General features: G+C 39.1%; 1 protein-coding gene across 2 annotated transcripts in view; it reads right to left on the reverse strand.

The window, feature by feature from the left end:
- PREX1 (phosphatidylinositol-3,4,5-trisphosphate dependent Rac exchange factor 1) overlaps positions 1-13,265 on the reverse strand; it is a 227,997-nt gene that overhangs the window by 46,708 nt on the left and 168,024 nt on the right. For both annotated transcript variants that reach the window (XM_060772150.2, XM_067468184.1), the window contains exon 16: positions 5,761-5,903. In XM_060772150.2, the coding sequence (XP_060628133.2) occupies positions 5,761-5,903 (143 nt within the window). The remainder of the gene's footprint in view (positions 1-5,760; positions 5,904-13,265) is intronic.

Raw genomic sequence — 13,265 nt, forward strand, 5'->3', positions numbered from 1 at the left:
GTAAGAACACCCTATGAATCAAGTTTTCCAATTAACCTGCTCAGTTTGTTCTGGATGGGTCATTTCCCAGAATCTGCAAACCTGCTAAAAGCCATACCAGAATCTCCCAGCGAAATGAGACATCCTCCATCTTTTAGAGAACAATGCCACTCATGGAGACACGGTTCTTCTATTTCTTATTAAACATATTTTAAGGCAGTGGTTCTCAACCTGTGGGTCCCCAGATGTTTTGGACTTCAACTCCCAGAAATCCTAACAGCTGGTAAACAGGCTGGGATTTCTGGGAGTTGTAGACCAAAACACCTGGGGACCACAAGTTGAGAACCACTATTTTAAGGGCAAAGTGGGGCCATAAAACATGGGACCAGATGTGGCCCATGAACCTTGTTATTCTTAACCCTGCTCTAAAATAATCTTCAGAAGGTCTGCTTCAGATTTCAGGCAACTGATGACTGGAGACAGGCTTTTTTTTTAGTAGTAGAGCCCCAACTTTGGGATGTCCTCCATATTGCTGCACATAGGACACAAGGTCAAGTTCCTTTCACTTGCTTTGGCTTCAATAATATACCTCACACATAGTCAGTGAAGGTTTTATTCTTATACTTGTGTGTCCGCTAAATTTTGTTGCATTCCTTTTATTGCTGTTTTAGCCTACTGTTTCACTGAATGTTTTATTATTACAGCTTATATGAAAGTATTGTCGTTTCATTGTAAACTGCCTTATATTTTTAAAAAATGAAGTCAAATTATAAATCCTTAAAATCATTTTTTTTAAATCCTCTACAAATTTTATGAACTGTCAACTCTAAACCCACCTCAAATATTTATTTCAGGATGAAACTTCCTGGAATTTGCACCCTAAAGTCTTACATTCTGCTCTGAAAGCACTGTTTATAAATTACAGAGGAGAAATCCTGACATGGTTACATTTTTAGTTTCTGGAAGTAAGCCTAAGCTCTAATTTTCCTTGAAGTATGCAGAGAATTTTGCATATTTTTTCAGCACGGCATGAGTTATGTCCACGAACAGGAACAATTGCACAAACAAATAAAATTAAGTATTTGTTTGAAAAGCATTTGCTTCATGCTGGAATAATTTCCCTTTGGCAACTGCACATTTCACTTGGCAGAAAATATTTGCTGTTCCTTTCAGTGTAAGGTCAGAAAGAGGGATAAATGACTGAGAGAATGGATAGTGCTAATTTCTCTTTATGCAACTTGGCATATATTATAAAAATGTAGAGTGTTGCAAAAGCCATCATGACCAGATCATCCACTTTTCTTCTCATCTAAAACTAGCTGTGGAATTGGAATCCATATGTAGGCAGTGATGGTGTAATACAGCTGATCCAGAAAAGGAACTCAGGTGAAAGGGCTGATAATATAATGTACTGCAGGTTCCAACCTTAGAAGTACAAGATTTTAAGAGCCACTGTCTACAAGCCAAGTTTCAGCATGTAACATTACTGGCTGACATTCACTTTGCTTTGTTACATTTCAGCCAGGCTTTAGCACAACTGGTTAATCACCAGCAGCAATAAATCTTTCCCAACTGAAAGGTTGGCAGTTTGAGCCCAGGTTGGGGTGAGCACCTGACTTTCAGCCTAGCTTACTGTCCACCTAAGCAGTTTGAAATCAGCTGTGAGTGGAGAAATTAGGTACCGCTTAAGCAGGGAGGTATTTTACAGTGCTATAAGAAGCAGATAATCAAAGAATAGGAGATAAGTTTGTGATCATAAAAGGCTCATCATCATAGAGAATGGAGTGACAGCACCCCCTGTGGCCAGAATTGAGCATAACCTCCAGGACGCCAAAGCCGACACATGCCTCTAGCTGTCTATCTGTCCTGTTTGTCTAAAGGCATTGGATTTAGGAGAGAATGCTTCTAGAACATGGCCATACAGCCCGAAAAACCTACAACAACCCATTGAATGCTTGCCAAATATGTGTTCTGTGATATAATGCTGCAAATAAATAGTAAATAAATAAACAATAGGTGTTTTAATCACCTTCAGTGCAGTAAGACAATGGTGTTCTAAGATGTAGGTGGACAGCATAAGGCTTGTGGCTGTACTCAGCTGGAGCCACATGAAAAACAGTGGTTTGGAGAGGTATAATGATACTAAGAATGTATGAACCGAGTGCCACTGACCCAGAGCTCTAGAAAATGAATTAGATACTGAATTCACGGACCATGCTAGTTAGGGAAAGCCATAGTCCACAAAAGGACTGTTCTGAACATATTCCGTTGTCAGGAATTTGCAATATAAATCAAAATCTTGATTTTTCCCTCATAAACCGTTTTCAATCAACCTAATTTAGGAGACAAAAGCTTTTAAGGAATTGGCATTGATTCAGAATCAATACCACACACAATAAATCTTGATGTATCCGCTCTTCAAAGAAAATCACAATGGAAAATCAACAAGGAAATTTGCTAGGATATCGTGGAAACTTAACATGGACTTTAAAATCATCTGGAGATGCCCTGCTCTTGGTCCTGCCATCATCACAAGTACGGTTGGCGGGAACGAGAGACAAGGCCTTCTCAGTGGTGGCCCCTTGGCTATGGAACACCCTTCCTAGGGAGATTAGATCGGCTTCCTCACTCCTATCATTCCGGAAGAATCTTAAGACATGGCTATTTGAGCAGGCATTTGAAAATATGGAGTAACGGATATAATAATGGAATAACTATATGGCGGAACTGGACATTGTTTTAATGATTATCGATTGAAGTATGTTTCATTATAATGTTTGATTTTATTGTTGCTGATGTTTTTTATATTGTATATTGTAATTGTGTCCTTGGTGGCATTGAATTCTTGCCTTGTAAACAGGAAGGCTGAGAGGGGCGGTATAGAAATGTACTAAATAAATATAGAAATGTACTAAATAAACATGGTAGCTCTCATGTTGACTTGGAATACTGTAAAAAAGCAATGCTGATTTTGAATGCTACAAAAAATTCAAATGGCTTTAATTTAAATTTTAAAGAATTTCATAGTACAATATTATGGCAGGGGCATCTGTGTGAAATTGAAAATAGTAGCTATTGCCAGGCAAAGTAATCACCCCCACGCCCAGTAATACTATGTTGAGGGCCCCTTTAAACCAGTAGCGATGCAAAACCATGGTGTTCTCTGATAAATGTATGAATCGTATGTGATGAAGACATAGGGAAAAAGTCATACATTCACACATCTTTCACATTCTCTTATTTTAAGATACTTCTTTACGCATACCAGCTTTCAAGCAAAACACAATGTGAACAGTGTTTGCTACCTATTACTAATGCTATTATGATGTGTTTATTGAAATGGGAATCTGTGCTTGTTTTGTTCATCACTTGGTTTTCAAAGGCTGCTCAAAACAACAATGTGTTGGAATGACATGGTTAAAAATCGTTTAAATAATGAAGAACACACAAAGGCAACAAGGAAAACCATATTCTACATAGTGATCATAAGAAAAATTGGATACGATATATAGGGAAAGAGTAACAGATTTCAGTGGTGTAATACTGCTGTCAAAGTACTGAGGAAATTGCAGTATCCCTGCACCAGAATGCTAATCCATTGGGAAAGTCTGTAGATGATGCACAACAAATGAGAAACACATGCTCTCTTTTGGAGGGGGAATGACAACTGATAGTTCATAAAAGGTCCTAGTAGAACAATTCTTTTAGCAACCTAATGATATCAAATGACTCAATAAGCTGCATGATATTCATATACGAACCACAAGGTTGAATGTTCAAGTAGAGAATGAAATTTGGGAATAACATAAATTAGAAAAACACCACAGTGCATTTTTTTTTTGCAACATACATTGTTGTCTGTTGGGTAAAAGAAACTGCATTGATACGTAAGCCTGCTGTACTAAGAAGATAATAGTAGCATAAAGGCAGTTTAAGTAATCCATTGGGAAACACTTCTCCCCTTTAATGGGTCTCTGGATTCCTTCCCAACATGCTTTTTACTTTGAGAGGTGCTCTCCTACTGCTCTTCCATTTTCCTGGTTATCAATGAGAGCAATGGCACAGACTTTGGCCCACTGTCAGGTAATATGATTGCCAATAAAAAGGTCAAAATAAATGAGTGAACGCTGACAGAATAGACATAACAGAATATAGGATACCAGGACACGTAACAGACAATAACAGAAAACCGATGCAAAGGAAGTTACTACCTTGGTTGAATATGATTTGAAATATAGCCAAAACATGAACCCTGCTTGGGCATTTTACTCACCAACAAAGTCAGTATATGAGAAGAGGAGCAGAGATGGACTTGTTACATCTGCTACTCACCTTCATCAGGGTCTATGCCCAGAAGATGATTAACACATTGTCTCTCCAAGAAGAATAATTTCAGAATCTTATTTTTACAGTGTTCTACCATCTTTGGAGAAGGCTCTATGTTTACCGTATAGAGCCTGAGGAGAACAGGTGAGAAAAGGCACAGGGCTGGCATACCTGTGATCACACACAGTGAGAATATATGAATAAAGTTATGGCTAATACAGACTCTGTAAACACAAATGCCCTTTGATTTAGATCATTTACATTCCAGATTAGTCTTTTAGATGCAAATTGCATTAATGTTCTAGCAGTGACATGCATCTGCCCATCTATCTCTGCAATTGGCAGCTTTACATGATTCTTTAGCAAGGTCAAGAACAAAACCAAGGACACAGTTCAGTAGACACAAGATTCTCAATGCCAATGTTCAACAGGGCAAAAAGACAACAGATCAATTTTCTATGTCAAATGTAATGTATTCCTGAGTACTGACTTACTAATGTGCTATACACAAAGGGCTATTGTTTGAAGAAGAGGGAGCTGGACTCTGGCTCTGACTCCAAAGCCACATGTATCAATGGTCTCACCCTGTGACATATACATATTCAGTGTGACTTCAGCAATCGGATTCTTATGGATCATCAGAATTTCCCTCTGGGGTTTAGAGCAGTGATTCCCAACCTTTTGTCCTCCAGCTGTTTTGGGCTTCAGCTCCCAGAATGCCTGGCTGCTGACCAAAGGTCTTCTGGGAATTGATGTCCGAAACACCAGCAGAACTAATGATTGAGAACTACTGCAATCAGCTACTTATACAGTATAAGGTAATCTGGGTGCCCAGATATCAATGGGCTGTGGAACAAGCTATGCACAACAAGCAGTATGGATTCATTCTCTTTTTCTTTTTGTAGTAGCTTACTTATACATAAGACATATGAACATTAGGAAGAAATTCCTGTGAGAGCTGTTCAGCAGTGGAACTCTCTGCCCAGGACTGTGGTGGAGGCTCCTTCTTTGGAGACTTTTAAACAGAGGCTGGATGGTCATCTGTTAGGGGGGCTTTGAATGTGATTTTCCTGCTTCTTGACAGAGGATTGGACTGGATGGCCCACGAGGTCTCTCCCAACTCTATGATTCTATTATTCTATGAATTTAACAAACACATTCCATACACTTTCTCCAATAGAAATGACATAGAAAAGTGCAGCACTATTCTTGGGAACATTGCTGCAATGATATATAAAATTCCTGTTCTGATTAGATAAAGGATGGACCAACTCTGTCTGACAGTGCTAGAAAGTGAGATTGCAACACAAGCTCTGCAGCAGTGTACTGAGAGATGCACTCCTGCCCCCTGAGCTTTCACAGAATGTAGGTCCTCTCTGTCCCACTCAACCTAGCTTTAATAAAGGTAGGCCTTTTGTCATAATTAATTATATATTCTCTGACTTTTTTTCTTACCAGCAAGCTTTTTCCTAAAATGTTTTCGATGAGCTTGAAATCGTTCCGCAATGGCTTGCTCTTAGAACTTGTACCTTCCATCTCCTCATCAGCATGAAAGCGGAAATACTGAGACTCATCTTTGAATTCACTCTTTTCCAACACTAGAAACCAAAAAGTGGGAAGCAAAGAAATGTGTTAGTACTTTCAAACACACAATGGGTTTTAGAAGTTAAGTTGGGTCAACTATTTACCTCCTTTTCTCAGCAACAAGGCAAAGCAAACATGCCTACAGAAATGTGGTGGAGCAGTGACAAAAATCCGTGGGGGTGTTTATATTATTATGTGTGAGAGATAGCCAAATTATTCATCTCTTTCTCCCTCTCTCTTCATTTTGGAAAAATATTTTATGGACACACAGTGATGTAGGATTTTTCTCCCTTAGGTTCAAGCTGCAATTCAAGAAGGGCTGCCAATGTGCAGCCTAGGGAAGGGGGAAAAAATCAAAAATATTTTTAAAATAGTAAAGGAAAAACTCACATTTTTCTAATATTAGTAAAGGAAAAATCTCAGGTTCATGAAAATCTTCCAAGTTCAGAACTTATTCTGCACAGAATATGCATGCAATTTTGAGCAGAAAACTATTTCTGCATGAAACAGTATTTCAGTGTAGCCTGAAATATTAAATGTTTTCTGCATTGGAACAGCTATAATCGAAGATCTCAAAAATGTACGGTTGATTTGCCTAGAAAACAGCATTTTCTGTGCAAAAATTATTTCTGTGTTTAAATATTATTTTATATGATTTGCACAAGACAATCATATGTGAATTTTGTACATAATTAATTCCAAATTGAGAACAGCCTTCTAAAATGGCATGGTTTTTAAAAACTTTCTTGCAGCAGGAAAAAAAACTGCTGGAATTATTCATTGCTACCTTTGAGGGAAAAAATGTACATTTATATCCTTAATATATCACATTAAGAAGGGGGGATTCCACATGCAGAATTTTTCCAGATAAATAGAACAAGAGAGAAAAAGATATAAAAGACCACTTGCCCAGCTCATACACTATTCAAATAAAATAAACATATACCAATGTTCCTATGAAATTAGGTATTTTATTAACATTCTTCCTCTCCCTGCAGAAGAAGCAGAAAAAACAACACCTTTTCCACAAGGTGTTAAAATTTCATGAAGGAAGGATGGAGACTCGCAGGGAAAGCGTAAACACTTTTGTCTTAATTTCAAAATAATGAACTGTGAACAAATCACTACCATCAGCCACAGTCAATTTTATATATAGTTTTTAAAGCTGTTACACACAGCAGCTAGATCTCCCAAATGGTTGGAAATAAATTGTGTGGTTTTGGTATGTGCATTTTTTCTTGCCATGTATTGCAATCATTTTGGATGGAAAGGCAATAGGTTGCACCTCATTAAGAATCACTGCTGGGCTCTCTCTGAGCATTCAGTTTTTACCCATCAACTCAAACCATTTTCCCCTTTCTGCAAAATACATTATTGGTACTGTGCTAAATGAAGAAAAGCCAGGGATAAAAGTAATAGTAAATGTGATATACAATGAAAGCTATTTCTTAAATATTTTTTATCTGTGTCTGTACTGAAGCATCTTACTTGGCTTTTAGTCTTTCTTTCCTGGATTTGTTTTGCCAGTGAAATGTGGCAAAAGAACATGTGATGTAATCATGAGAGAAAATTACAGTTGTCACTTGACCTATTCTGTATGGTATATTAGTGTCAAACTTCATGGGGTCCAAGACAGATTGTCCATGCAGTGAAGTTCCAGAAACATTTAGACAAAAAAACAAAAACAAACAGAACTTGCAATGATTTTTACTTGAATAAGACAGTCATTGTGAATTCCAGTATGTCCCTGCATCCTTTAATTGTCCTGCAATCCACCTTCTGGAGGATTTACTGATCCAGCCCCATGTTTTGTTCTTTAGCCTTCACTTAGGACACTTCCAGACAGGGCTTAAACCCATGCCAAAGTAGTTTAAGAAACCTGCTTTGGTGTGGTCTTAAGTCCCCATGACACACAAAAACCCCGAGCTTTCACCAGGGGAGTGTCTACATGGGTCCCTTCTACCCATCCTCACCCTCTCCAGTCTCCTGGAGAATCATTTCTTCACGCCAGGAGAGCCCGAGGAGGGATATAATGGTGGCATGGTAAATTTTATTTTATTTCTAGGATTTATTTGGGGGGGGGGGGGTGGTAGGAGCCCAAAAGGCGTGAGATGACAAAGGGGACTTACCCCTGGGAAGTCCCAGGACTACCCAGAGATGAGTCCCCAAAGGCCCAATACCCCATTAGAACCAGTCCTTTCAGGAAGGCCTGTTTCTAATGGGGTATCTAATTAATTTGGATCAAACCAGGAAAACCCCTGGTTTGATCCAAATTAATTTGGTTTTACTGAAGGCATTGTTTGGAAATCTCAGGTAAAACTAGGACAGCTATCCGTTTTAAGGCCTGTCTGGATAGGCCCAGAGTCTCTTGTCCTCACTTCTCGCTTGCTCTTTGATCCTGCCTCTTGGTCTCTGATCTCAACTAGCTCTTCAGTCCTAATTTCCAGGTACATCCCAGCAAATCCCAGACTGCTGCCCAAAGTCCAGTCCTGACCACTGGATGGCTTCTTTTGGTAGATTCTCACATCAACTATTGCCCAAAATATTAGTTATTTTAGAAAGAAAATACACTGATAGTTTTTATGTCCCAGTTCTACCCTAATTTTATTTTTCAGAGAGCAAGGGAGTGGATATGGCAATAGATGGACAAACTACTGATAGTAGATAAGCATTAATATTTGGAAGTTACACTGAGGCATATGAGAGTCAAGAGTATACACTGAAATAAATAACATGCAGATGTATATGGGTATCTTTGTTCTCTTTCCCTCATATTGTTATCCTGAGGTTCTGATCCAAGAGGAAACAAGAAAAGAAAACTTAATATGAAACCTGCATGCTATATATTTCAGTATGTAGCTTGATCCTGGGTGACAAGAGATGAAAGACAAAACACTGAGCTTAACATTCCAGCATGACCAATTTTATGTTCTAATTATTGGTGTACTGCTCGATTTGCACACTGTTTTGTATATGGACACAATATTTTGCAACTCACAAAGGATGCAACAGATGGGATGCTAATGATCCATGACACACTTCTATGTAGTGCTGAGTCCCACCTCTTCACTTCCAGAGAGTTCTCAATTATCATTGTCCATATCCTGCCAGTCCCCATGGGACAAACTTGTTCTCCTTGAAGCACAACTAACATTCTGTCCCTGCAGACAGGAATGGGTTTTGCACCACTGACACAGAATCTGAAACATCCAAGGGATGACACAAAACAACGGCTGCTTTTCATCCACAGCTTGGATGAAACCCAGATCGTAAACATAGGTCCATTGTGAGGCTTCCAAAGGCCAGCCAACTCCATAGAAAGACAGTGAGTGTCTGCAGCACTAAATTAACTCCTCAGCCGTGTCTTTTCTCTTTCGGCAGTTTTAAAATCATTTACTTGGCTGGGATGTGCTGAACACATTTAAAAAGAGGGGTCATGTCCTATTTATCCTCCTTCTTCTTCTGAGACCATGTCACAGGTTGCTACTACTACTGCAGCTATCATACAAAAGGTTTTTAATAGATACTTACAGATGGTGCTGCATACAACTCTATTCACCTACACTTGAGTCTACTTTCTTTCCTTTACTCAGCACTGTTGAACTTGTCCTAACTAAAACTGTACATAGTTCTTCCCTGATGGCATTAGTTGAAATGATGTGGTTGTATTCATTCCTCCATTACTAATGTTCACAGAATTCTGCCAATACTTCAGTAGCTTAAAAGTAGCACCACAGATGGATCAGACAGAAATATTAGTATGGCTGAAGGAAATCCAGGATTTGCTGACATACTAAGTATAATTAACAAAAAAGAAAAAATGAAACCGGCAATGTATTTGGAGAATCTAAGTCCAATGTCAAATGGGCCACAGGATGCTAACTTTGAGAAAGGACAAAAAGGATGAAGAGAACCTATCTATTTTGATTTATAGACTTACGGGGGACATTCATTAAAGATTTCCCCTGAACCACTTCCTGTGGACTGAGAGCAATGAAACTTGGTTATTAGTCCTTTTCTGCATAGGTGCCACCTAGGGACACACGCTTCTCCCATCTTTTTAAGCAACTGTAAACACCTCACTTGTAGAAGTGGACAGGTTCCTCCAAAAGCCACATTGTGACTTCGGTAATCAGAGTTTCGTCATCTGAAAAAGGCTTGCCCTTCAAAAATAATTTCATTGTTGGAAAGAGGTAGAAGTCCGATGGCGCGAGGTTGGGTGAATAAGGGGCATGCTTCCATTTGGGTGAGTTGTGAACTGGTACACTGTCTTGCAGAAGGTGGACACCTTTGGTGAGCATGCCACGTCTCTTGGTTTTGATGGCCTCCTGCAATTTCTGCAGCAGTGAAGCATAGTATGCCCCAGTGATCATGGTACCCTTTGCTAGGAAATCCATTAATACTAATCCATGCTGGTACTGTGAGCAGGACCATACCTGCCGAGAATTGGGCACGTGCCTTCTTTGGAGGTGGTGAGTCATGATGCTTCCATTGCATCAACTGGACTTTAGTCTCAGAATCATATTGATGGACCCAGCTTTCATCCTGTGCAATCAGTCAGTGGAAAAAGTCCTCCTGGTTTTCATGGCACATCATCAATAGAGCCTGAGAGCATTCGACTTGTTCCTGTTTCTGGAAAGGTGTGAACAGCTGGGGGACCTGGTGAGCAGATACCTTATGCATGTGAAAATGGCTTTGGATTATTTTTTCCATGGATGCCATACTAATCTTGACATTTTGGGCTAGGTGGTGAATGGTTACGCGACGATTTTCCAAAATGGCGACCTCCACTTGCTAGATGGTGTGTTCATCAATAGCAGAGTGGGGTCGCCCTGGAATTGGAGCTTTTTGCACTAAAGTCTGATCACGTTTGAATTGATGATGCCAGTTTCTGACTACATCATATGATGAGGAATCATCACCATAAACCTCTTTCATTTCATTGAACATTTCCTTTGGTGTGCGGCCTTTCAATTAAAGGAACTTGATGACTGCTCTGAATTCCACTAGGTCCATTATCAAACCTCACACCACTTCAGCACCTGTAAATTCAAGACCGTTATCAGTTCTGAGCTGTAAATTGGCACGTAACCTATAGAGACTTCTATCATTACAAATTTGCAGTTTCAGCATCCTGTGATAAATAGAAGTGGGTTAGGAGAAATCTTTAATGAATGCACCTCGTAAGACCCTAACTTCACATGCCCTCAACTTAAAGGATAATACCATTATCCACTAAAGAATTACTGAAAACAGAGTGGTCTAAATCAGCAAACTATAAAGCACAGAAGGCTTGGATTTCTGATTTTAATGAGTGGGTTTCCATGGCTGAGTGGAGATTCAAACCCTGGTCTCCAAGTGTTGCAGTCCAACTCTCAAACCACTACATCATGCTGGCTGCCATAGGAACATACATATCTATAATCAATTGTTTCTGTAGACCAGCTTACTTGTGATACCTTGGATGCTTATGTTTTTCAAACCTGTTTGTTAATTCCCCCAATAAACATATAGATATAGACAAGTATATGATAACCTCATAAATATAGGGAAACCAATTCTAAAAATCCTTTTCCACTTATCCTTTGGATTATTATTAAAGTGCTTCTAGCACAAGTAGTATAAGGCCTTACTTACAAAGTGTCCCCACTGATTCAAAAAATAACATTTCAAAAGAGTCAACTGCTAGTTTTCATTCATGGCAGTTCAATAAATTAAGGAAAAGCCTCCTATAACTCTCAGATTCATATCTGAGACCAGCCTTCACACATTTCCCTTTCAGCCATCCAGAACATAATAGCGGTGTGCCGGGAACAAAAAGGGAAGAGGGAAATGAGTTACATTAATCAAATCTGCCTGACAAAGATGACAAGGCTTAAGCTTGTTGAGTCTTCATATGGTTTATGAAGACTCTGTATGGCTTTGTATTATAGACAAAGGGAGAATGCAGGAAAATGGATGAATGGAGAGGGATTACTTTTCATTTTAGGGCAGTTCTTCCTGAAATGCTTGTATATAAGCTAATAGGCTGGAAAGTGCAAATGAAGCAAAAGCTGTAGTTCTGTGTTTCTAAAGCTCACTGAGTCTGCAAGTTGCTTTATTTTAAAAAATGATTTTAAATTACTGGTATAGCAGAACAATGCCATGCCCAAATATAGGGAGAGGAACTACTGAATCTTCATTTGGTTATAAATGATGTAGAGACAGAAGCTAAAGAACAGTGTGTGCATCATTACTGAAATTTATTGAACACTGACATGTCTTACATATCACTAATTCCTTTCCAGCCTAAAATGGTTCATGTTCTCACAGACTGTCCTGGCACTCACTTTGCTAAGGGTATATCTCCACTGTAGAATTAATGCAGTTTGACACCACTTTAACTATCATGGCTATTTAGCCATCCTTGCCAAAGACTGCTGGGGCCTCACCAAAGTACAAATCATAGGATTCCATGGCAAGGAGCCATTGCAGTTAAAGTGATGTCAAACTGCATCAATTCTACAGCGTAGTCTCACTTAGTCCAACACTAAGCATGCACATATAATGCAATCGTGTGTTCCCCTCCAAATGTTGCTGGACTGCAACTCCCAGTGAGAGGGAATTCTCACTCCTCTTCCAGTTGAATCTCAGCTCCACTCCTCACTCTAATTGCCTTAGCTATATGAACATGGCAGGCCAATGAGTGTTTCAAACTTTGCATGTTGGGCAGAAATAGGTTCCTATCTTCATTTCAAACACTAAACAATTATATTTTATAACAGAAGAGATACTTATTGTTTCTGCAAGCTCAACCTAGCACCTAATGGAAATAGCAAGACAAAAAAACAGAGCAGAAAGACATTCTGGGATTGTGTCCCAGAAAACTATTTGGATCAGTAAGGAAAGTGTGCACAAGAAACAAAATGGAAATAGCTGGTGAAGCAGAAAACTGGTGAAGCAGGAAAAGGGCAGAGAGAGTTGATAGACTCAGTGAAGAGCAAATGCGTGCTGCCTAACAGGAGGTTACATACCTACAAAATAAGAGCAGGAAGCATAAGGCAGAGCGAAGATAAAGATGGCAAAACATTAATCAGATGCAGCAATGGCTACCAAAGTCTTTGAAGGAGTGGTTGAAGACTGTATTGGCCTATGGAGCAGATCTCTTGGAAGTCATGTGTTTTAAGTCTTCCACAGTGTATAGCCTCCAACAACTCATCTAACCCTATTTCTCTGTGTACTGTGTTATATTTAAAAACTAATCTGTGAGGAGTTGGTGAAATGAACTCTGTTCTCTGATCCCTTCAATTTCACAGTCTTAAAAGGGAGGAAACTTTGCACTTCCAAGACACAAATATACTCATAAGTACACAGAAATAGCTCAGTATTCAAACTGT

This window comes from Anolis sagrei, chromosome 4, assembly GCF_037176765.1.
Source record: "Anolis sagrei isolate rAnoSag1 chromosome 4, rAnoSag1.mat, whole genome shotgun sequence".
Classification (NCBI taxonomy): Eukaryota; Metazoa; Chordata; class Lepidosauria; order Squamata; family Dactyloidae; genus Anolis; species Anolis sagrei.